The sequence below is a fragment of the Pagrus major genome, chromosome 20, assembly GCF_040436345.1.
Source record: "Pagrus major chromosome 20, Pma_NU_1.0".
Taxonomy (NCBI): Eukaryota; Metazoa; Chordata; class Actinopteri; order Spariformes; family Sparidae; genus Pagrus; species Pagrus major.
Window position 1 is genome coordinate 5727169 of NC_133234.1, and position 25278 is coordinate 5752446.

The 25278-nt window shown below is 41.5% G+C and overlaps 2 protein-coding genes across 4 annotated transcripts; one reads left to right on the forward strand and one right to left on the reverse strand.

The window, feature by feature from the left end:
• The first annotated feature begins 546 nt into the window (after positions 1-546).
• On the forward strand, positions 547-8924 carry dcxr (dicarbonyl/L-xylulose reductase). Of its 2 annotated transcripts, XM_073489687.1 has the most exons (9): positions 547-736; positions 929-1008; positions 2434-2531; positions 4302-4456; positions 4554-4596; positions 4792-4891; positions 6119-6183; positions 6789-6906; positions 8683-8924. In XM_073489687.1, exons 2-9 carry the CDS (start codon positions 957-959, stop codon positions 8784-8786), a joined length of 735 nt encoding a protein of 244 aa, XP_073345788.1. In that variant the 5' UTR covers positions 547-736; positions 929-956; the 3' UTR covers positions 8787-8924. The 2 variants fall into 2 exon arrangements, with proteins under 2 accessions (XP_073345788.1, XP_073345789.1); XM_073489688.1 differs by lacking the exon at positions 547-736 and having other exon boundaries at positions 743-1008.
• A 4258-nt stretch (positions 8925-13182) lies between these two features.
• On the reverse strand, positions 13183-24607 carry rac3b (Rac family small GTPase 3b). 2 transcript variants are annotated; one of them, XM_073489465.1, is made up of 6 exons: positions 24527-24607; positions 19609-19680; positions 17609-17726; positions 15658-15720; positions 14884-15062; positions 13183-13418 (listed from the first exon to the last, which is right to left on the reverse strand). In XM_073489465.1, exons 1-6 carry the CDS (start codon positions 24559-24561, stop codon positions 13226-13228), a joined length of 660 nt encoding a protein of 219 aa, XP_073345566.1. In that variant the 5' UTR covers positions 24562-24607; the 3' UTR covers positions 13183-13225. The 2 variants fall into 2 exon arrangements, with proteins under 2 accessions (XP_073345566.1, XP_073345565.1); XM_073489464.1 differs by having other exon boundaries at positions 13211-13418; positions 14903-15062.
• Positions 24608-25278: the final 671 nt, after the last annotated feature.

Sequence of the window (25278 nt, forward strand, 5' to 3'; positions counted from 1 at the left end):
AATGAGAATGTTGTTGTAACTTAAGGTTTCCTGGCAGGAATATCTTTAGAAAGCTTCTGCTAACGCTGCCTCTGTTCTCACGTGTCCCAATGAGCTGTGGCAGTGTGAGCCAGCATGAACAACACCAGCAGCCTGACACTGAAGCAGCTAAATGGGAGTCAGCCATCTTTCATTTGATGGTTCACACCAGTGCTTTTCCTCCTCACGTCTCAAAAAGTCTGCTGTGAAGAAAGATTCAGTTTGACTGTTGGTTTGTTGTTCTGACATGAGGGTCTTACTACCTCATAATGATCTTATAATGTGGTTTGTTAGATTAGTCCCTCTGCCATCATTGTGACATGATCTGAATCAACAGTCTGATCATTTGTGTTATCACATTAACACAAGCAGTGATCCAGTAGACACCATGCAGGATGCAGCCAGTGGGAGGCCTCCTGCAGGTTAATCTGCTGAATCAATAACTCAGACAGACATGATGTACAGATATATGAGGAAATAGCCTCCTGTGTGTTGTATTGTCAGTTGGGTGAACTGACCCTTTAACGCATCAGAACACAGCCAGCTGACTCCGGTACTTTGTTCCTGTTCTCAGTGACTGAGCAGGACTGACCTGGAAGATAAACACTTCGGACCATTAACTCCGGTGTCAGTTGAAACTTTGAGCCCGGCGGAACACAGAGGCACCACTTCCTGCAGTGTGCAGCCCGGACCGACCGCTCTGCGTGCTGCTCAGCTGGTAAGAACCTGTCCGACCCTGTCAGAACCTTTAAACAGAACTTTTTATGATTGGTTGAGATGCAGGGAGATATGAGTGAGCTGTAGGAGAAGGATCAGCGAGGAGCAGCTCAGTTTGACTCGATCAGCTCCGACGAGTCACATGATCCTTCAGCTGGTTCTGACTCACTTTCTCTCCACACTGTGAGTCCAGTTACAGCTGATCGCGGACCTGACCCAACATGGAGATTTCATTTGCAGGCAAGCGGGCTCTGGTCACCGGAGCAGGAAAAGGTAAAGGCAGCACCGAACACACATAATGTAAAGACCGGACACAGAACCAACACTGACACCTGCAGGCGGGTTTAAGAACTACAGAACTCTGAGGTCATGGGTCCAGACAGCCCATCATCACCATCAGAACCCCTCAGAACCCACATTTAAATGTAGTCACTGTAGATTTAAAATCATTAATTCATTTAATTAAAGTGTTTACTTTATATTCCTTCATGATTCAAGTTGTTTCCAAACACATCAGATAAACCAGCTGAATAATAATGAGTGAACGAAACGTTTCATACAGCTTCAGTGAAGCTTCAGTTTGCAGAGCATTCAGCTCCCTGAGGTCTGAGGTGACAATAAGATGTGGGAGTCAACGTTGGAGTCAGTCAGGAAGGAAAGAAAAAACTAGGCTCTAAATTAAATGTGGTGAAAACATTCATGAAAACTGAGTGATGGTTTTTAAATACTGTGTGAAATCATACCAGAGTCAACTTTAATGTCTCTGTGGGATTTTCTGTACAGATAAACACAAATACACTCGCAAACACTACACGAGGTCCAGATACACTGTTATCACAACCTGACCAGAGAGCCTCGGCCCGTCTCGGTCCAAACTTCCTTTGCCAGCAGTGTAAACAGTAAGCAGCAGAACTGGTGGTTCTGTTGATATGCCTCCCCCTATTTATTTTGAGTACAACTTGACAATATGCCACTTCTCACATATTATAGAACAGCAGTAATGTTATGACTTGTTTTCAAGGCCAAGATGCCAAACCAACAAATCAAAGAAAAAGGACAGGACACGATTAAACTTTTTGTGTTCACATTAAAACTTAGCAACCTCCTTAAAAAGAACAACCACCGGTTAGTGTTTTTACATAAAGTTTCCCTGTTTGGATAAAAAAAATGAAGCTCTGTGTCTAAGACAGCGCTCAAAAACTACTGTTGTTACACTGAAGCCACTGGCTCTCCTTTAATCATGTTGAACTCTGAGTTTTAGTTCTAATAAAGAAAATAACAACCAGATTTGATTTTTTAAAAACTTATTTAAGAAATATAAACTATAAACAGATAATAAACTCATTGATAATATACAATTATAGCAGTTATAATTAGAGTTTTTTACTTTTCTGTGTACTGCTTCTAAATGCTGGGCGCTGAAGTAAAGTGTTGATGAAACATGTTTAAACTCTGTGATGAACTAATATGTGAACTTCAGGAAACGGGCCGAGGCGTTAGTGAATTTGCACGAACCCACAGAGAGTCTGTGAGAAAATGGAATTTAAAAAGCTTTTGTTGGTGGAGCCTGAGACATGTGTGGAATGTGTGTGTGAGTGTGTGAGTATGTGAGTGTGTGTGTGTGTGTCAGCTCTGGTGTCACAGCAGCAGCTCTGCTCTGTAATAAGTCTTTGTGTTTATGGATGTTTGCTGTCTCAGGGATTGGCAGGGCCACGGCTCTGGCTCTGGCACGCTGCGGGGCAAAGGTCACGGCGGTCACGCGCACACAGGCCGACCTGAACAGTTTGGTGCAAGAGGTACATCCCCCCCATACCACCACACACCACCACACACACCACCACTACAGAGTGGTCATCCATCTGAGGGGCCCCTGTCCCTGACCTGTGACCCCTCCACACCCTCCTCTGTTTCATCTGTCTCTTTGTGCTCCCATTCCATCGCTCCACTCATTATCATCTGAGGTGTCCACGTTACTCCCCACCTCACTGCTCTGTTCACCTCCTTCATCTGTTGTCTCTCCTCATCCTGCTCTACATCTTCATCACTGGTGAGGTGTGAAGAGCAGCTCTCCTCTGATTCACTTCATATCTACAGTAGCCTTTATGCAAAGGATGTAGAAAACATTAACTTACTTTGTCTTGCAGTTACACATAAGGGATGTTAGAGAGCGGAGAGGGTCCCATATTTATGACTTGTAAACTTCCCGTCATCAAAAAACTCAAAAAACTAGCACTATTGTACTCGACAGACTAGAATCAGACGCTGGTGGATGGAAAGAAATGAACTGACACTTTGTATTAACACAACCTGTCCTATTATGTCGATACAAAGGTAAAAAAGAAAAGGAAAATGAATGGGCCCCCACATATTTCATAGTGCTGTGTTTTACAATGGATTTATGTTTTTCCAGAGCCACACAGTGCTACAATCGATCAACCCAACACTGTTTGCTTTATATATTCACAAATTTCCATGACAAAGAAATTTTACTTTTAATTTCAAGTCAGCAAAATATAACCATCTTCTTATGTACTGTGTTCAGTGCACAGTGAAAGCCTTTGTTTCATGGCAGGAGGATAAAGATGTTTTGCTATCTCCCTCCAGTACTAGTGTTTGGTGTGTCATTCCTTACGTATACCACATTTAACACACAGATCGGGTGTATAAGGGTTGATGCTGTGGAGTAAAACCAGGGTAATTTATAGTCTCGTTATCCATTTGTTCTGAAGCAGTTTGAACTGAGTGTTAATAGTTTGGATCTGAGACTGTAAAGAAACATCCTGCAAACCTTCTACTGATATTTCTTCATCACGATAGAAACACCAAGCGAGTCGTTCATCCTCTGAAGTGTCGACTCTGCTGCAGCTACAATAATATAGTAAAATGTGGAGATCTGGCCGTCTGCCTTAGGATGGCTCAAGTATTAAGATTTGGCAGACCAAGGGAGTTTTGCATCTTTGTTATGAAGTGTCTAATCTGGAGGTTCTTACAAGTGTTTGGGATCAAATCCAAACTTTTGTCTTTTATCGTCAGCACTGTAAAGACACTGTGTCCTTTTATTTACCTGGAACAGACTGACTGACGTTAGACACCACTTTCATATAGTGTTCAGACTCTGGCATTTTAGAGTTTCCCCAATTAAGGATATGACACAAAGGCTTTTTTAAAGAGGGAGCCTGGTAGTAAAATATTATGACGTGATGAATACAATTACCCCCTTTATTTGTTAATAACAAGACAATTTATACAAAGTAATAATTATTATTAATAATATTATTATTCAAATGTTATCAGTAAGCAAGAATCAGTTGGAGCTGTGTCATGTTGCTAAATATTAATAGTCTACAGTATATTCTTCATACTGATTTTCATCGTGTGCTCCTCTGTGAGTCAGTTCACACAGAATCACCTCTCACATGATCTCATTCTGTGCTGTACTGTGTTCACTGTAGACTGGATCAGTACTGGTTGTATATGAAAGCCAGTATAGTTAATCACATTCAGACATTCATTCTTCCTCTTCTGTTACCTGCACTGACACGTCTGCTGCTGGCCTCCTCCCACAGTGTGCATCCATCACTCCGGTGTGTGTGGACCTGGCAGACTGGGGGGCCACAGAGGCCTCCCTGCAGAACGTCGGCCCCATTGATCTGCTGGTGAATAACGCTGCCTGTGCCAGCCTGCAGTCGTTCCTGGACGTCACACCTGACCAGTTTGACCAGTAAGACGGTGTACAGAATACTTAGCACATCAGACTCAGGCTTTACTGTTTCTGTAGGTGGCAACCTGTTCTGTCTGTTATGTTCTGTCATCTCCAGGTCGTTCAGTGTGAATGTGAAAGCTGTACTGCATGTCTCCCAGGTACAATAATGGCTCTTCAATACATTTACATGCTCCATTTGCCCTTTCCATTCTTGTTGTAAGCTGGGTTGATGTAGATGATGTCCAGATATTTGACAGCAGCAGACATTCTGCTAATCTAAACATTATAAACTCTTCTCCTGCCTCATCGATCTGCTTCTGTTGACTCAAATAGCGCTGTGTCTCTGTGGTCAGATAGTGGCTCGTGGTATGAAGGCCAGAGGATCAGGAGGCTCCATCGTCAATGTCTCCAGCCAGGCCTCACAGTGCGCCCTCAGAGACCACGCTGTCTACTGTGAGTAACAGAGGAACAGACACATTCCAGCACTCACCTGGAGTCTTTCTCTGGAGAAAAGGTTTTCAGATTTTGGACCTCTTAAGTAAAAGTAGCTGTTCAGTTCACGTGTGAATAAATATTTGACACAACCTTCAAGCTGAATTGATTATATTGAATCACTGATGTCACTTTCTGAATTCAATTCTGGCATCTACATTACCCAAAATGCAAGTGACCTGCCAATACTAATTACAAAGCACTGTCTGTGAGTTTTCATGAGGAGGTGATAGTCAGAGAATCCCAATCTCACAAACTCACAGACTTTGAGGCACATTTTCTAAACATGAGGGTTCAGAGCTGTCAGAGCTGTCTAACTGTCAGATCATCATGTGCACGAGGGCTCTCATTACCCACAGTTCATAGCTTTGTAACATTAAATATGAGCAGCGGACGCCTGACAACATTTGAAAAAAACATTGATAAAGTGGAAGATGGCTCTGTTGAATATCTGATTGATTTCATTATTCTCTATCCAACATTTTCTAAATCACAACCTAACATCTGACACTTGAATTAGAACTGATTCTCCACTTTAATCACTCAGTTTATGAAACAACAAAAAATTAATACAATTTTAAAACATTATAAAACTTTTTCCCTTAACCCTCTGACTGAATATGTGTGTATTTGTGTTTATGTGAACTCCTGTTTTAGGTTTTTATTCTAATATATTTTTAAAATTTGTACATATGTTTAAAATGTGTCGTCCCATTTCTATTTTGTCCATCTGGGCCCCTTACAGCCTCTCTCTCTCTCAAACACTCACTAGGTGACATCAGTTAAGTCCGTAAGGCTTCAGGACTCAAGGCCTTAGGGGAGCAGTGGGGTTGAGCTATCATCTATTCCAAACAATCAAAGTCCAGTCACAGCTTTTGGGTCAATACCATGATGTGTGGTGGGGCTCAGTGGCACTGACAGAGCTTACGGCAGCCATGATGACAGCCTTTCAGCTGACTGGAGGAAAACTGCTGACTGTACATTTATTTACATGTTTGATTGGCTGTCAGTGAGAAATGCTAGCATTATGGTATGAATAATTACCATACTAATCAGTACAGATCCACAGGGCAGGCCAGCACTGAGACTGCAGGTGAACAGGGCCCTGGTTTTCATGCCGTAGCCATGGTGATAGTGAAGTTTCTGCTGTTTGTGTTCAGTCAGTCTTTTTGCTCCTGTCATGTTCAGGTGCCACTAAAGGAGCCCTGGACATGCTGACTAAGGTGATGGCTCTGGAGCTGGGACCCCACCAGGTACCCTCACACTTACACAGCATGGAAACTGAACTGAATGGTTTGGACCAGATTTATTTATATATTTATTTTTAGTTTATCAGTGAGTGATACGAACAATAGGAGCCCATTTATATTATAATATGCTGGAAACACTGATATCTACTTCATGAGCATTATACTAGAAGTACACTATAGGAGATGGGTATAGTCTGACCTCATCCTGTCCCCTCTCACTATGATTGCAGGTAATTCCACTCTAATACGGGGGTCTTCAACAGTTTTCAGGCCAAGGCAAAGCTAATAAAGAAAGGGAGCAGGGACCCCTACTACATATAGTGTGTGATATTTTCTGTCGTATTAAACTGGACCTACAATAACATTTAGTTCTGTTTTGTTACGAATTCATCTTTGCTAAAAACATGTTGGATTCATGTTAATGTGTATATTTAAACACTTCTAAAATATTATCAAACAATAACTTGGTGGTCTCTCTGCAGAGATCTGAGTATTAAAGAAGAATATTAATAAATCACAGTACTGACATGTTGAAGCCCAAACAACAGATCTTAATGGTGCTTTCATTAATGAATGTTGGAATCGTGCCTGTGTTATGTTGTGATCAGATCCGTGTGAACAGTGTGAACCCCACAGTGGTGATGACAGAGATGGGTCGCTTGGGCTGGAGCGACCCAGAAAAAGCCAAGAGCATGACGTCCCGCATCCCCCTTGGCCGCTTCGCAGGTCAGACACTACAGGCTGTGTTCACATACAGTTCTTCAGCAGCAGCTGAACGCATTTTCTTTTCATCCTTCCACTCTGTAATACAGTAATGTATAAATTTAGCTCACCGTTTGGTCCAAACATCTTTCTGTACAGCATGTGGTTCATATCCCCTTCGATTATCTGTAACCCCTCGAGTCTGTCAGGCACAATCTGTTATCATCGTATTGTTGTTCCTGGAACATCATCCAGGATCGTTATTGCAACTGACCAATCACTTTTTTTAATGTCGGAGCTTTGTGACTTTGGGAAAAGCTAGAAAAAAGCACATGGGAGAAATTATCCTTTTTAAAACATGTGGTTAATGTGAAAGGTTCAAAATGAACCCAAACCATGTTTTCCTAACCCTAACCAAGTATATGTGTCAGACAGAAACAGAATAAACTAAGTGAAAGTCCAACACACAACCCACTCAGCCAGAATGGCTTGTGCCTGGTCAATTAACTTGTTGGTCCTGGAGCAACATTATTGTGTTGTTCCAGCAACAACCCCAACAAGGTGATATCAGATACACCGTGTCCCATAATGCATTGGGTGAAAGGCAAGGTGCACCATGGACAAGTCACCAGTTCATCTATTTACTACCTGCACAAATTAAAGGCATATTTCAACATTTCTGAAAATACTTCTATAGGATTTTACATGAAACTGAGTTTGTAAGGTCTCTGGTCAGACACTATAGCCAGTGTAGCAAATCTTTATAGATTTAAGTGTAAGACATACATTCTTGTGATTTCACATTGTTCTTATTTTTGTAAAATATCTTAGTTTGTTCTATCAACCTCTGTCCTGATAAAAATTGGTGGACTGTGTAAATACCAGGGAAACAGACTGGAATATGGCCAGGCCTTTATTATTCTTTATCTTGTCTAATGTATTAATAAACCTACCCATTCTAAAAACATGTATTTTTAACTTTAGATGAATACACTTTGTATCTACAGTATTTGTTTAGGAGGTAGATGTATTGTTGAAGCTGACAGAGCCGCACTGTTCCCCCTGCTGACAGCAGCAATATGTCACTTCTTTTTAACCTTAAATAACAGCTTCAAAATCATTTTGATGGTACAGTGACTTGTAATAGGGTGAAAGGAGTCAGTGAGAGGGCAGGATCACAGTGTTACAGACATGTTTACTTCAATGTACAAGTGTTCAACACATCACATTGTTCTGACGTCCCTGTGCTTAACACAGACATGAGATCGGTTTCCCTTCTTCTCATCTCACTCTCATGAGTAACATGATGAGATACATCAGGTTCAGGTTGTCCTCCTCTTTAGAGAGACATGGAGGGTTTGCTCCCACCATGTAGCCTCCTCTTTAGAGAGACACATGGAGGGTTTGCTCCCACCATGTAGCCTCCTCACAGAGTTTATACCAGGCTGCTGAAAAGGAGGCTGATGGTTGATTCAGATTCAGGAATGCAGATTCCATCCTGGTTGTGGAACAATGGAGCAGCTCTTCCCCCAAGCTCATTCAGTCTACATGTGTTTTGTGGACTTGGATAGGGTTCATTATGTCCTCTTATTACTAGAGCAAGAGCTGTGTTCACATGCTCTGTAACAAAGTCCAGCACATCTTGTCAGGATGGTCACGATGCCAATTTGTATCCAAATTTGTAATCAAATTTAAATCTAATCTTACAGTCAGCATTAGTATACACTAAATGTCTCCTGTGTTACATGTATGTAGTGTATACACATACTTACACGTCATACATTTGTTCCCTGTGTGCAGAGGTGGAGGACGTGGTGAACAGTATTTTATTCCTGCTGAGTGATAAGAGCAACATGACTAATGGAGTCACTCTGCCGGTGGACGGGGGCTTCCTGGCCTGCTAACCGGGATGACTTTCACCTCAGCACGTCGCCTATCTGCTCAGAGAAGAGCAACAAATACATCCTGTCTCCTGATCTTACTGCATTATACAAATAGAGGTCAATTTAATCAGTAATTAAACTCAAGCACTGCACAACCAACCTGTACGTGTCCCTTTGTTTTTGTCCTTACACTGGAAGTATTTTTGAATGTTATTTATGTTTGAATACGCAGATGGCGCCACAAAGTACTCTCTGTTATTATTGTAAAACATGGTGCTTGTTTGTCTCTGAATGTGAATATTTAGTCACACCTTTAATTATAATGGCCACTTGATTCAACTGTACAACATTACAGAACCAGTCTCACAGCAGTGTTTGCTCTGATAACCAAAGCTGCAGACTGAGGTCACCTGTAGACACCTGGACAGTTATTTAATTGAAATCCTCCTGTATAGAAGGGACAAATGGGATTTTCATAATCTTAACCAAGTGAAAAATGTTTCATAATTTAATTTGGAAGAGTTTGATGGAAGGACCAACCTGAGGATTAATGGGTTTAGAGGATGAATAGGAGGTTAGGAGAGAATTAAAACATTTTTTGACAAAAATGATGCTTATCTTTATTTTTAAAGACTAGTGCCCTTAAAAACCTTGTACCGTACCCTACTATATGACAGAGATCAGTCATATGATCGTATTTATGGTATGTACATGGAGATATAGTTTTTTTTGGTAATTTCACTTCATTTATTCAATTTAAATCACTAAACAAATCTAAGATGATCTGGATCCAGAAAACAATGTGTGTCAGGTTAACTTTGCACCTAAGCATGTGGATGTTCAGGACAGATAAAGGTATAACACGTATGAGTTATAACCGCCCTCAGTGTAACAACAGGATTCATCTGTTGAGTTGTTTTTCTTTCTCAAACCTCAGTTTATGTCTTCAAATTGCCTATTTTATATAACAGTCAAAATCACATAAGAAAAAGAAAAGCAGCAAATCATCACATTGGAGAAGATGAAACCAGAGAATGTTTGGTAATTATGCTTAAAGAAATGACCTCAGTTCAGTTCAGTTACACTAGAGAGAAGTAAGACGGCCGATATCTCCAAAACTCTGCAACTCACACCAAAACAACCAAGATGAATAAATAGCACAACAGCTACGAGGAAAAACATGTATTTTTACTCTGGGGTGAACTGTCCCTTTGAAAGATTACGTGATCATCAAAATAGGTATCAATATTCTGTTGATCAACCTCTCAAGCAATCAGCTTTTTGTCTCTGCTGTGTGTGAATAATGAACTGATGTTTGTAGATCAGGCTTTAATCTACCAATTACAATGAAGAGATATTCATGTCACCATGCCCCGGGGCCATGCACCTCACTGAAGGTCAAGATGATCTTATTATCATATTAGTATGTGCTAATATGGAGAAACAGATTTATTGAACAATACTAAAGGGTTATTCCAAGTATTGAATAATGAATACTACTTTCTTTCATGTTGTGAAGTGTAACTTGTGAACTAAAGACAGAATGAAGGAAACAAAAGGCCGAGGGAACAAATCATGACAGTACACAGAGTACCTTACATATACATTTGTATTTAGTATACAAAAATTGAAATATTTCACCACACAGACATGTGAAGTAATAAAAAATAAGACAAACAGTTGGAACAAGTATACAAGTCATCTTACATTACATACGTACATGGCCAATGCATTTCATCATACAACCTCTCCTAAGAATTACAGTGGGTCAAATAACCAGAAAACTTCCATGCAATAAGTAGATTAGAATTTTTCGCTGCGTTTCTCAGCTACATTTCGACACCTTAGCTAGGCAGGACCACACGACATCAGTCAACCACACAGTTTGCTATGCCAACCAAAGACAGCGTGACAGAGAGGACTGCAGTGCTGCGTCTCGCCACACGAGGGAGACAGACACACTGCAGGCCTGCAACCACACAGAAATGCATTTCATAAAGGTGCAATCTGCACTGTTTGCCACAATGACAAACTCCACAAAGATTGGCCCCTTTATTGTACACTGTTAGCAACACTTCTAACTTCAATATGAGCGACTATAATCCCTTTAGTTTGAATTGTTTTAGAGCTAAATATTCAGGTACATGTAGATAGATATTCATAACGCATTCCTTTTCTAAGGATTATTCTGTACATCACTAGATGTCATTAATATCCATTTTTTTCTTTCTTTATGTTCACAGATTGTTGAAAAGTCTTGTGTATTACCACAATACAATATGAAATAGTACCAAAAACTGGACACTAAAAAACTTGGCTTAAAACAATACTGTCTTTATGCACTACCCCAAACTGTCAAACAAAGCTGTCTCACTGATACAGACACGTGCTCGTCCACACACACAAACACCAGCGCTCATATACACGCCTGTGACACACACACACACACACACACACACACACACACACACACACACACACACACACACACTCACTCTCTCTCTCTCTCTCTCTCTCTCTCTCTCTCTCTCTCTCTCACACACACACACACACACACACACGGAGAAGAACAGAGACAAGATCTAAACAATGGGATAAATTAAGACAGAATATTTTAAGACCCATGCAAGCTCCTCCACCCCCAGAGGCAGAACTCAGGCAGCAAGGTTTTACAGCCCCCATGTTTGGCATGCTCGTCTGTTCACATGTTCACAGTTAGATGAAGTTACCCACAGACACCGGACTAAGATCAGATGTTTGTTGAAAGTAAGAACACAACCGTGTTCACGGAGCAGATCTTTTATTTTAGGACACACTGGCTTCGCCACTGCTACCTAGCTGAAAGTGAAATGTTTTGATCAGTAAAATATCTGCAGCTGATGTGACAAAATGATCTTAACTCAAGGTACGAGCTTTTTTCACAATCATCAGTCACATCTCACAGGCTATATTAGTGAAGTAGACCCATTGAATGACTCACAGAATTCTTCGTGATGAAGACTGTGAGATACAGCTGAATGCTCGTAAAGCTAGTCGATGGTTAGGACTATTCAGCTACTATTCACAAGTTGAGCTGTAAGATTAAAAATTGACCTCGACTTCTGAGCCACTTGTTACTGACTTTTGACGGCTGTTACAATCCTTTGCTAGGTCTTTTCCATATAATCTTTTTTTCAGTGAACATTTCATAGTGTTGTCCATCAGTCCTGTCAGTATCACAGTCCAGTCACCAGGATTCAATGCTAGTGTTTCTGCAAAACACAGATATGTTCAAATGTGTATATTTCACAGGCTATGTACCATCTTGACATGTCTAAAAAATGTGTTCATCACGTTCACATCACATGTTTATTACTTGACTTTCATGTTGGGTGGTGGAGGTACAGTGACCACAGTTCAAGTCTGTGTTTCAGCATTTGTAAGTGTGGAAACACTGGATATTTTTAAGTTGACCTCGGGACACTGCAGCCCTGTTTGTGACGACAAAAACAGGTATTTCTAAGCCAAAACGTGATGTTTTCCTCACCCTGACTAAGTGTTTCTGTGCCTTAACCTTATCAGAGCATGAGCACAGCACTGTGACGAGAGAAAAACATAAAGTTGCAACATAAAGAAACGTAAAGATTTAACTTAGCTGTGGTTTTGCAGAAACGTACTTGTCCAACATTTATCCTGGCGATTGGTCTGAGTATCAATAATACTTTACTCACTAAAACGACTGCTGGGATGTTTAAAAGGGACACAAGCAGTCAGACCGCCGTTGCAGCTGGCCACGCCCACTGTAACCTCTTGTTTTAAGCTGTAGCACCTCCATTAACATTTTCTGTAAAACATACTTTTTAAATACACTGATTTGGTAAAAGGCGTATTAGTGCAAAACTAATATAATGAAGATCATAAGTTAGATTTTCACATTGCTAATTACTGATTGGGCTGAGGGCTAAAACTACAAAAATAAGGAATGTCCCTTTAACGAGTCACATTATTTCCATTGAAGACATCATGCATGCTGTATTTGTGAGTTTAGTGACTGCAGGCAGTTGTATTTTGCTTTGTCACTTCCAATAGCTTTCTGTGTGCGTGCCAGTAGTACATGCTGATCTTAGATCAGGAGCTGAGGGTAACTTCTGACCTGAAGGCGTATTCACAGTTCACTTTCTAGCTAGTCAACACTGCATTAATTCAAGCAAGCATGGCTGAGAAAGAAGAGATGTTGTAGTATGAAGACAAGTAATAGAAACCTCTGTCAGCCCTCATGGCAACTTGATGTAGTTCTATGAGTACAAAGTAGGTGGACAGTCAATGTCTTTCACAAAGAACCTATGAATCTATTCAGTAATGGTAAAAAAATCAGATTAAATATTGGCCTTGTTACCAATATCGCTTTGAAAAAACATCAATATAAAGAAAGCAATCTCAGCAGTGCACACTCACGCTCGCTAGTTTTCTCTCTCATCCTCTCAGAGAAGTAGTGGTTGTTGTTCATGGTGATGTAGTGTAGTGTTATAGCAGTGTTTCCTCCTCAGAACATGGTGCACCTCTTTCCCCTCTTCTTCACTGGTGGAGGGCAGAGCACGGCTCGGATAGCCTCGTCGAATACCGTCTTCAGGCCCCGCTGGGTCAGCGCAGAGCACTCCAGGTACTTCACGGCCCCTGAGGAAGGAGGCGGGCATGATGGGAAAAAGATTTCTCAGTGACACTTAGTGACACTGCTGTTAGTGCTCAAGTATACCAATATTCAAAGGGAGACAATTAAAAACAGTGTCGAGACTGTTAAGACACGTAAAGGCACGGAGCTGTTTGGAGAGAGATCAGGGAGGTACGCTGACGCAACCAGGAGGCATGCTCAGAAACTGGTCAACAATAATGCAAGCTAAGTGTAAAATATGCAGGACAGTATATGAGGGTTTGGACAAAGAAACTATCATAGGAGTTTAGCGAGTTTACTTTTTTGTTTTCTTCTTTTTTGCTTTTTTTTTGTTCCCCTTGATTCACAGCTGAGAGGAATAGTTAAGGCGTGGTCAGCCAAGATCACATAGAGACCGGAGGTATGTAGAAAACAGCAAGACTGAGTCTGCAGCAGCACCTGTGAAGCTCACTGAGTAACATGTTGTATGTTGTTGAGTAACATGTAGTGCTGCAAAAAGTACCCAGAAGTCATACTTGAGTAAAAGTAAAGATATCTTGTTAAAATATTACACTGGTCAAAGTGAAAATGAATATGAATCCACTGTATACTAAGATCACTGATGATGATCGTTGATCGATTATTGGATCTGATATTCTGCATTTTTCTGATGAACACAATCAGTGTATGTTTATCTGATTGTCGATCGTATAAATCCATTTAAAATGTGAAACTTGGCTCTGATGCAGTCTGCAAAGTAACTAGTAACTAAAGTTGTCAAATAAATGTAGTGGAGTAAAAAGTAAAATATTTGCATCCAAACACGTAGTGGAGGGGAAGTATAAAGAAGCAGAACATTTAAATATTCAAGTTGAGTACAAGTACCTCAAAACTGTACTTACATATAGTACTTTGGTAAATGTACTTAGTTACATTCAAACCTGACCACCTCACTGTGATGAGCTGCTGCAGAAACAGTTCAGGCACAGATCTGATCTGTTTGTGTTCATATGAAGGCAGCAACATACAGCCATGCTGACTCTTCTCCTTGCTTCCAGTCTTTATGCTAAGCTAGGCTAACCACATCCTTGTTCTAACTCTGTACTTAAAGGGGAATTCTTGTATTTTAAACCTGGACCTCATGTTTACATATTTTGGTTCATAAATGACTCACAGATACTAAATGTATTGAAATCAAAATGATATAGTTTGTTTATGGCCTTACGGAACTTTTACTTCAGGCGATTTCCTTTAAGCTTCAAATATCATAAAAGTTCAATCGTGAAGATTATGTTGCTGAACAAAACGTGTTTCATAAACTCATAGTGTTCGTCACAGATCCTATTTTCTGCAATAATCAACAAACATACAGGAGGGAACCAGGGCGATGATAACTTCACTTCTGCAGCACTCTACACTGGATCTCACTTATTCTCAAGGCTCATCAATTGTAAAAAAAAATCTTCATACAGAACGTATCCAGTTGTGCACACGCCACACACAGCCTCACCAATCTCTCTCGCCATGGCCAGGCCCTGTGGGTAGGTGATGGGGGACAGCTTCTTGTCTCGCAGCCTCTCGATGGTGTCCTTGTCATCTCGCAGATCCAGCTTGGTGCCCACCAGGATGATGGGTGTGTTGGGGCAGTGGTGTCTCACCTCAGGGTACCACTGGGGCACCACACACACAAATGCACGTGTACATATGCATATACAAAGGACAAAGTCAGTGAGAGAGGAGAAGGAGAAGAGTTAGCAGGATACAGAGGCAGAGCGATTAGCGCCTTCAGACAATGACATTCAACACGACTCTGTGAGCTGTTTTAATAGAGCTGTCTGGATGGAAGCAAAGATGTATGAACACAAAACATCTTCAGGCAAAGTCAACCTCCAATCACATGACATGATAAGAGAATCCCATCAGACCAGAAGCATACAGACTCTACAGAGGGAGGCTGGACCTTCAGGAAAGTGCCATTTCATCTGAGAGCATCTCATGATGCTCAGCAGACCAAACCACAGCCGGCCGCCAGGCTCCCTCTGCAGAGTGTTTGGACTCGTTCAGACCTCGTCTTACAACACATCTCTGTACTGAACCACCCGGGGGGGTCCCTTCAAATCCAGACTGTTCTAAGCTGAGGTCTGAACGGCCACGGCAGCAGTGTGAGAAGCCAGGTGGAGCCATAGATGTGCCTCCTTGTGGTCAGACTCGGCATGGAAGGGGACAAAGGGAGAGGGTGGGCGGACGGCCAGTCAGCGTACTGACCTTAGCTCGGACGTTCTCAAAGGAGGCCGGACTGACCAGGGAGAAGCATATCAAGAACACATCCTGGGAGAGAACCAGAGAGATGGCTAGTTGAGAGCAACATCTATGTGTGTGTCCGAGTGCGTGTGTGTGTGTTTATGGAGCCACAACAATGATCCTTGTTAATCTCTGATTCACAGCTAAAGTCTGTTTTTTATAAAAAGGCTCAAAGGAGTTTTAGGTCGACTAACAGCGACTCATCTAAGATCTGCTCTGTTCAGACCAAGGATCTGCCATGAGACGAGCTGAAATCTGAAAGTACTTGCAATGTGCCGTTAGATTACACAAACGCAACCAGACAAGATGGTGTATTGTTTCCATAGCAACGACTCTCTGTCCTTGTTTCCAACCACAGGCGATTTTAGGCTCTGTTTATTGGATGCTCGATCACACCTACATTCATCTCAGCACTCCTCAAATGTAAAAATAACCATCACCAGTTTTCTTTCTTATATTATCCGCCCCCTGAAAGAAACAAAATATATCTTCATGTTATTTCATTAATGTGAACTCATTTCAGCAGCGCAGTGTGAGTCCTCACTGTACTCTGTTGAATTTGAAAGCAGTAAAGATGTTGTGCAGCGTATTAATAGACTGACTTCCATTTGTCGGTCCTAAATACTCCGTTTGCTTTATTCATTATCAGGTGACATGTCATCTTCCAGCTGCATACAGAAGGTCTGTGTGTGATGGTCAGAACAAAAGGGCAGCGACGAGGGAGAGAAAGAACAGAGAGAGCAGGAGGAGGTGGAACCAGATGAGAGAGTGGACAGATAGTGAAGAACAGTAACTGTTTCACTGATATCATTTTAAATGTATGGAAGCTGAGCACTAAAAGTCTGATCCTAGAATCACCCCTGGCTCCAGCTGCCTGCTTTTCAGGCTTTTATTGTGGCGGGGTATAATTTGTAGCGTTTTCAAATATGATGAGTCCATCAGTAGTGAGTTACTTGCTACAGTTGCATTTAGTATTGATGGAATGGCAAAAACATGGCGTGTGTGTACTGAGTGTGTGAGAGAGTGCAGCAGAAGAAGAGGTTGATCAGACATACAGCTGTTCTTCAGTCTTATTGATGAGGTGATTCTCTCTTTCTTCCATCCATAATCAAACCTTACGTTCTACAACCAGCCAGTGGCGACACCATCAGCCAGCCTGAGCTGAGCTGAGCTGAGCTGAGCTGAGCTGAGAGGGGACCAGTTCCCACCTCTGCAACTTTTCCCTGCAACGTTCTAAAACCCGGGTTAGTCTCATGGTGAATCTTTGGTCTGAACCGGGTCAGGATCATGTTTTCTTGTTGTGACTACAAGCCAAATGGTTCTGTTTGGTTTAGCATAACAACATGTCACTTTATTTTGTAACATCACAAACTTGTGTGTGACTTTGTTATTATTAAATATCTTATACATTATAGGAACAAGTTTTGTAATTTCAGTTATATTGTGTTAACTTTGTGAAAGGTAATTAAAGTGATTCTTAAATAAACAGAATCCTTTTTCTAAATGTCTTTCACATTGTAGGCTTTCTAGATTATCTTTAAAGGGTTATTGTTGACACATTATATAACAATAGACTTTACATCCTTATGTATATTCCCACCATATTCCATGTTATGTCTTCACCTCGTCATCTATACAGGACGTACATTATCAAGTTAGTTCAGTCAGTCGGTTCAGTCGTCCTCCAGCTGTTCCACCTGACAAATGTTAGCTATAAACATTCAGTAAGAACTTCTCTCTAAGTAAGAATCTCTTTGTTTACTTCAACACATCATTAATTTTTAATGATTATTATAATAATTATTATTATTATTAACAGCAGCGTGTGTTGAAATGTTGCGCAGCTATCTGAGTATATACATGTGAGCGCATGAGTCTCTGTGTGTGTGTGTTTGAGTGGAAGAGGTGTGAGTACCGTCTGTGGGTACGACAGTGGTCTGAGCCTATCGTAGTCCTCCTGTCCGGCTGTATCCCAAAGGCCCAGATTCACTGGTTTCCCATCCACCATCACATTGGCAGAGTAGTTGTCAAAGCTGCAAGAAGGCAGAAACCACACTGAGTACAAGGCAGTAAGACGGAGGATGTGTGCACCTGCTGTGGTTGATTTTGTGGCATTTCCAAAGTAAAGGGACTGAGATCGATCACTGTAATGATGATGATGTGAGAATCCACTGTGATGAACAATAGCCATCTGTAAACAGTAGCACACACTGCACATTGCACCTGTGTCAGCAGCTTGGGAAAACAGATATGGATGATCTGTTACTCCAAAGAGAAAACCAGAAGTTATGGTTCTACAAAATTCTTCAAAGATGACAGGAGGTGACATCAGTTGAACACAAATGTGTTCGTTCTTTAGTATGAGTCAATATCAATTATCCTGGTGGTTGTCAAAGACTGTTAACAGTGTGTCTCAAGTAAAATAATGTTTTATAAATGTTTCATTTGCAGCCGTGAAGTACTGAAGTATGCTTCATCAAACCGCTCTGAAAGTGATCCCACTCTTGTCTTCATTCTAGTGGGTGTGTGGACTCCACATACCTAACCCTAACCCACCTTAGAACCAGAACTTCTGGGCTCGTTTCCAAAAGTAGGAAACCCTCTTCTGTTCTATTTTGTTCAGTTCGATCTGTGTGTCTAGAAAGGATGCCACAGTGTTTCAGTAAGTTTTCTTCTGGTATTTTTCAACACGGATTTTATGCTTATTAATTATTATATTGTTTATGATGAACTCAGGTGTACCTTTTGACTCGATTATGTAACTTCTAGTTGATTGTCACCAGATGGTGTTGTGTACTCACTGCAATAGTTCAACATTTTGGGAAATATCAGAAAGATATCAGTATCAGATCTGTCTGTTAAATAAAGGTTTAAACCAGCCACTGGTTATTTTAGCTTCGCTTCATTTAGCTTAGTTGAGCTTAAAGACTGGAATCGGGGGGGGAGAGCAAACCTGGCTCTGTCCAAAGGGCCTAAAATACACCTACCTACACCTCTGATGCCCACCAAGTAACAGATTACATCTCCACTGTTTAATCTGAACAGGACATATCTGTATTATCAGCTATTTATCAGTATCTGTGAAATTGTAGCTGATAGACTAGAGAGCTGAACATGTCGCAGCATTTTAGGAGGAAGACAACATGATTGTAATCTGCAACAAATGTTCTTTAAGAGCTCAGACAGGAGGGACTAAGTATACGTAAGTATATATATATACGTTTTAACACAACAAATCTTATTGGATCTCTGGAATACTAAACACATCTGAACCTTTCTAACCCTCAGGTGTGCAGAAACTACAGGTTAGGAACTTGAACAGATAGCTACTAATGCTACTAGTAGCTACTGTTCCTTCAGAGCTGCAGGTGAAGAAACCTTTATATGCCTTAAAAAGATCAAATGTGGTTGAAACATCTGATACAATAAAATCATTGGAACTTAGCATGTGGTGTATCAACATATATACAGTATATCATGGTAGAGTACATTTTTTTGGAAAATCAATTAAGAAACCATTTGCACATAGTATGACAAAAGTAGTTTTAAGGTTAAGGTCAACTTAGTAGCTTCTCTGGAGCCTCCAATGGCATTAAACAATAAATGGGCCGGTCATTGATTAGTAATATCGTCTCCTATGGTCTGATCCTGAGATTATACATTGACAGTCTTGTCCCACAAGTTGCAAAGCTATGACATTACATAAACGTGAACATTAGGTCTCAGTGACGCTCCTGGAGCAACATTAATATTGATATTCCAGAGACGACACTAACACAGAGACATCAGATTATGCATTTAGTCTCAGTACATATTTTCCATAGCACATGGTTTCAAGTTATTTGGTTCTATAACATGAAATCACTGCATACATGACATGAGTGTGAGGGCACGTGTAGTGTGTGGTGTACTCACACAGTGGGGATGTATTCACCGGGGAAGGCATTGGTGGTGTAGCTAATCAGCAGACAGGTCTTTCCCACAGCCCTGAAGAAGAGGGACAGTAGAGGACACATGTACACATGAACAACACAGTTCACCACTCAAACACACATAAACTAACTCCGTATACACTGTGTGTGAGTGTGTGAGTGTGAGTGTGTGTGCATGACTATGAGAGTAAAGGCAGGCTGCTATTCCCTTTTACTGTGCCACACAGACACTGGCCTACATTCATGTAGCCTGAGGGACACAGTAGCCCCTATGATACACTCCCCCCTCCACACACACACACACACACACACACACACACACACTCACATAAACAGGCACAACCTACCACTCCTGCTCACATACAGTACACACAACACCCCCACTACTCTACTGTACTGACACGAGCCACAGATCGGTGGTGGCATGGATGAGTATTGGCTGTTTGCTCATGTACGAGGCAGTGAGCCACTCTGTGTGCACGTCTCCATACACACAGCAAACGTTAGTGACACACAGTGCCAATATGTGTGAGGGTGCCATGAGACTGATTTGAGGTCAGTGGGTTTATCTGGTCAGGATGGAGAGCAGAGATGAAAGTACAGGGACTGGTTCAATCAGCTTCTCTTTCAATACAGTATTCAGTCTGGAGGAAGACCATTATGTTCATGTTTTCTTCTCGTTAAAGGGCTCTGTCAGTGATGTAGCATTATACCTCAGTAAACCTGTGGGACTAGTAAGAAACTGGTTAAAAAAAGAATGGACAGAACTGGTGCAGCGCAGGCTGAGAGTCCTGACTTCAGTCCTACGTTGGGTCACTGCATCCTACACTTCCAGCAGAACGCCTGATGTTGCCTCTTCTTTAAAGTGGATTCAGCCTCAACACAAACTTAAATTAATAAGCAATGTGACAGAGTTGTAAATGGGATGAGTGAATGTACTTAAGTTTTGTAATTCACAAAACAGAGCTGCAGTATCCTCCTGACGTAGCTGGAGACGTTTAAAAAAAAAAGAAAAAAGACAAACAGTGGCTTCAAACAGTGCGTCTCGCGTAATGATCGTACTGATCAGAAATCTCATTGTGTTGAATATCGATATTGAAGTGAGGCCTATTTGGTCAAACATACCTGTGTGATATTTGATTTTATCACCCAGTCCTAACACTGATGAAGTGCTTCTGAGAAGAATTCAAAATATCCAGGTAAATATTGTTTACTGTGATATGGCCTAAAGATATTATTTTAAGGCCATCCTCTCCAGCCCAGGTGCATGCTAATGCTTTTAGCTTGGCAGCTACAGTTTAAAGGGTGTAAACAACATCTTCTCAAATCAATCTGGGATCTCGGGGCCTCTGGAGAGTTGGATTACTCTGACTGTAACAAACTGGACCCACATGGAACAGAAACACTGCAAAATTCATCCAATCAACTCAGAATCCAAAACTGGATTAATTAAAGCAGCAGTTGTTATTAATTCTCCTAATTGCACAATCTGTTTTTCATACTGAAACACATGTCCACAGGCCTCTACCTTAGACTTCTGATCAAAGAACTGCAACAGATCCAAGGCCTGAAGCACTCAGACTGTCGCCTAACAGGGACTACTGAGAACCAGCGTGACTTTAACCACCACAACACACAAAGTTACTCCTTCTAACAAATATATTACATATAAAATCACTTTAAAAACACAACTGGATGCAAAGATACTGTAGGTAGAGCGAGCTGAAGCAAATAAGTGAACATAGTGTGAGTCAATGATGTTATAACCTGAGAACATGTATCTTGATGCTTTATGTGTTCAGTCTATAAATGTATGAAGAGACACTAGAGGACAATAACAGAAAGATCTGGAGTTTCTGAGAGTGTAACACTGGGCTGTTACAATATGAACACAAACACACACACAAACACACACACAGATGTGTGTACTAGCTAGCTGCAGCTAATATCTGTGCAGCTGGTACAAAGGCCTCTTCAGACATCTGGACTCGTCATCAGTGCTTTTCCAACTGTGACATGTCAAAATGGCTCAATTCAACTCAATAAATCTTTATTGTCCAACAACAAGTCCACTTCATCAACAAGTGATGGCAAACATCAAGTTTACACATGTAAGTGCGGTGAATAAAGATGTGGCAGTGGGATGTGCAGGGTGCAAAGGTGAACTGGTTGGTGGCTGATGGCAGCAGTAAGGACAGCAGCAGTCCTGAGCTGTGGAGCTCCTGAGCCTGAGGACCAGGGCGGAGACACATGGCCTTACAATAATATCACAATATGTTTAGGCTACATCACTTATAGCACTATATTACCTCAATATTTAGAAGTCTCCTCTGAAGCACTTCATGCTACGACTGGATGAAATGATTTATCACAATATTTTTGATATCCATATTGTTGAGATGACTATTGATACTCTGACAAAATATTAACAATGAGTTTTTTGACAACTAATCATCAGTAATGAATATGTGGACATGTGGATATACTGTAATGACTTAATGCATGAATGCAAGTACTGGAGCCAAACAATATATCAGTTGGCTGATATTAAGGGCTGTTATCTGCCTATCACAGATACGTTGGTACTGGTGTATATGTTGTTAGGTATGAATTGATATGAAAACTTTTTATAGAGATCATACTGCAGAAACATGTAGAATTGTTAAAATACCCAGGTTTATTGTTTCACTGCACTTATGTCACTTTAGACTAGAGGTGTCTCAATGTACCAATAATGATGCTAATCCGGATTTTTACACATGAAATATCAATATTGTGTTAATAATGCACATACGAAATATCACGTAAATAATAATAATAATAATAATAAATAAATAATCCAGCGCCTCTTAAATCATTTCTGTTTTCATTTAGTTCTCGCTTTGTTATCGTGTGTCGCAGTAAAAAAAACATTCAATTGTTCTTTTCTGTACACTTTTGTACAGTTCTGGTTACAGATAGCTTTTTGATTTTCAAATGTTGTATCGATATTGCGATAATAACATTGTTATCTTGAATTCTTATATCTTATATCTTGCCACAATAACTGTGTAGTGAAACTCTGATAGTGTGACGGCCCGACTTCAGACAATCAATCTTATTGATGAACTGTAAAATATCCTGTCTGCATTTTACATCAAGTGTTTGATGACCACACTGAGGGATCATTGTAAAACATGTGTGGTTGTCTCCCGATGAATCAGTATCGCAACTTTTCACCTCCTTCTGGTCTGGTAAGTTCAGAAGATGACATCACTTTACTGTAACGCAGCCTTTAAAACCAGGAGAGGGTGTGGTTCAGATCAGGTGAAGCTCTGTGATCCTCTCCTTCTGAACACCTTCACCACACACACACACACACACACACACACACACACACGTACACTCCAAATATACACACAATGTATGTTGCTAGCTAACTACACAACGTCTATACAATGTGCACAGTGGCTTTTGCAGCAAACTCAAGCCGACAACATCAATACACACATTTGTTCGAATCACATAAAGCACAACCTAAAGGTCTGAGCACACCTGCAGACCCTCCCTGCCACGCCCTGATGTATAACTAAAGGAGGTTCACACAGATTCAGTCTGAAGTCAAACTAACATCATTAAACGGTCTCACAGCAGCTCGTCCAACATATGTTTCTGGAAGCCCCGAGATCAGAATTGAATTGAAAAGATGTTATTAAAATCTTCACTGTCAGCCTGCTCTCTGAGGTGATGCTGAGCTCGATGCTCGTCGAGGGTGTAAATAACGTCTTTTAAAAAATCGATTGAAGTTGCTCGAGGTTTGGTGCAGCATCTCATCTTTTTGTTTTTCATTGGATTTTTATGATTTAAATCAAGTCTCCAGCTACTTCAGTTGTTCAGGAGAACGCTGCGACGCGGTTTCACTGTGAAGCTCCAGAAATGTTTGGTGGACTACCAAAAAAATGACCCAACTTTCCATCGGCATCGGGGTGAGGAGGTAAGGACTGACTGTTCATTTTTGGGTGAACTGTTCCTTTAAGACTTTCTGTTATAGTATTGAGTGTTGAAGCTCAGAATGAGACGAGCCTCATGACGATGTGACGGTTGTTTTTCCAGCTTTAACCCAGGATGAGTAAACAGAGCCTGATGTATAAAACTGGAGGAATGCTCCTTTAAGTGATTTATGACAACAGCAGTCTTTCTGCACTAACCATCTGTGACATACTATTATTAATGTACAGATGAGGATTAAAGGCACAAACTTTCTTTACAGTTCTCAGATGAACAATAATTACCTGTAGCCTGATTATATCTCTGCAGTCTCTCTTTAATCATACAAACATGACTTTAATTTGAGGCCTATTCTTGATTTTCCCGAGATTTGACATGAGTGTCAGAGCTCATTTTCCTGGCCTTCATCTTGACATGAAGCTTTGAGCAGAGCCTGACAGACAGACTGAGCCTGACAGACAGACTGAGCCTGACAGACAGACTGAGGCTGACAGACAGACAGGCTGAGGCTGACTGGGTCTGGATGCAGTAAGAAAGGCTCGGTGTGAGCAGAATGAGGGCAGCGGGCCTGTCGGCCACTGACAGGGCCACAAATTCCTTAGCGTGCATCAGCACTTCAGCCTGCCTCCAGTGGCCTACGAGGCGTGTAGGTGTTCCCGCATAGCATCCCGAGGCGCTCCGCCGCTAGCGACACAAAGAACCGGAGAGCACGACGCAACCGAACCGAACGAACCCACAAAGCAGAGAAGAGAGCGAATCTACCGTGCATCGACAGAAAACCAGGCGAACAGCCCGCTGAGCCCCAGCCCCTTTTCCTACATAGCATCCTCCCATCATCCATCCATCCGTGGCCGCTTCACTGAATCTGTATGAGACAATGTGCGGCCGCCGCGCCGCTGCAGCTTCGCTCTTACCCGTCGCCGACCACCACACATTTGATAGCTTGCATTTCTGCGAGAGCTGGAGGCTTCCAAGGAGCCGCGCTGCTGGTTCGATAGATCCGACAGTGTGCGCTGAGGTCTCGGATGAGAGCAGTGGGCCAGTCCGCTCGGCGATGGAGCCGCAGTGAAAGGGGTCGATGACGAGCAGAGCCGAGCGCCTCCGGAAAGAACCGAGTGCGTTTAAAGGCACAGGCAGCGGGACAGAGGGATCCTGGCAGAGGACGAGAGCGTTCACTTCTTCTACTTCCGGCTTCGCTTCAGTTCGTTCGCGGAGCAAATGAGTCCCTGTCGGTCTCACACGGACCGGTTCTGAAAGCTTTGCACTGAATGTCAGAATAAAATGCTTATAGGCCCAGAATACATCGCTAGAGGAGCCCATTTCTGCTGTACCAGAACCAAATATTACATTTTTAATTCATTTTTATTTTGAGGGAGCCCTGGGTGACTACTGCTACCTCAGCTGTCTGAGACTGTGAGTACAAGTATCATTATTTTGTATGCAAAATATGAACAACTGTTTCTTTTATTGTAGTCTAAAGCTAAAGCTCGGCTATCTTTGAAGGGAAAATTGTCTCCTCCAGAAGATCACTGCATTCGTCAGAATTCAAAAATTTCCGCTTTCAAACAATATTCAAATGACCTAATGAGGGAGTTAGGTCGACATATGTTATTAACGAGCATGTGTAGGTGCACAAGTGGACCAGAATTGAACTCAACAGCCCTTT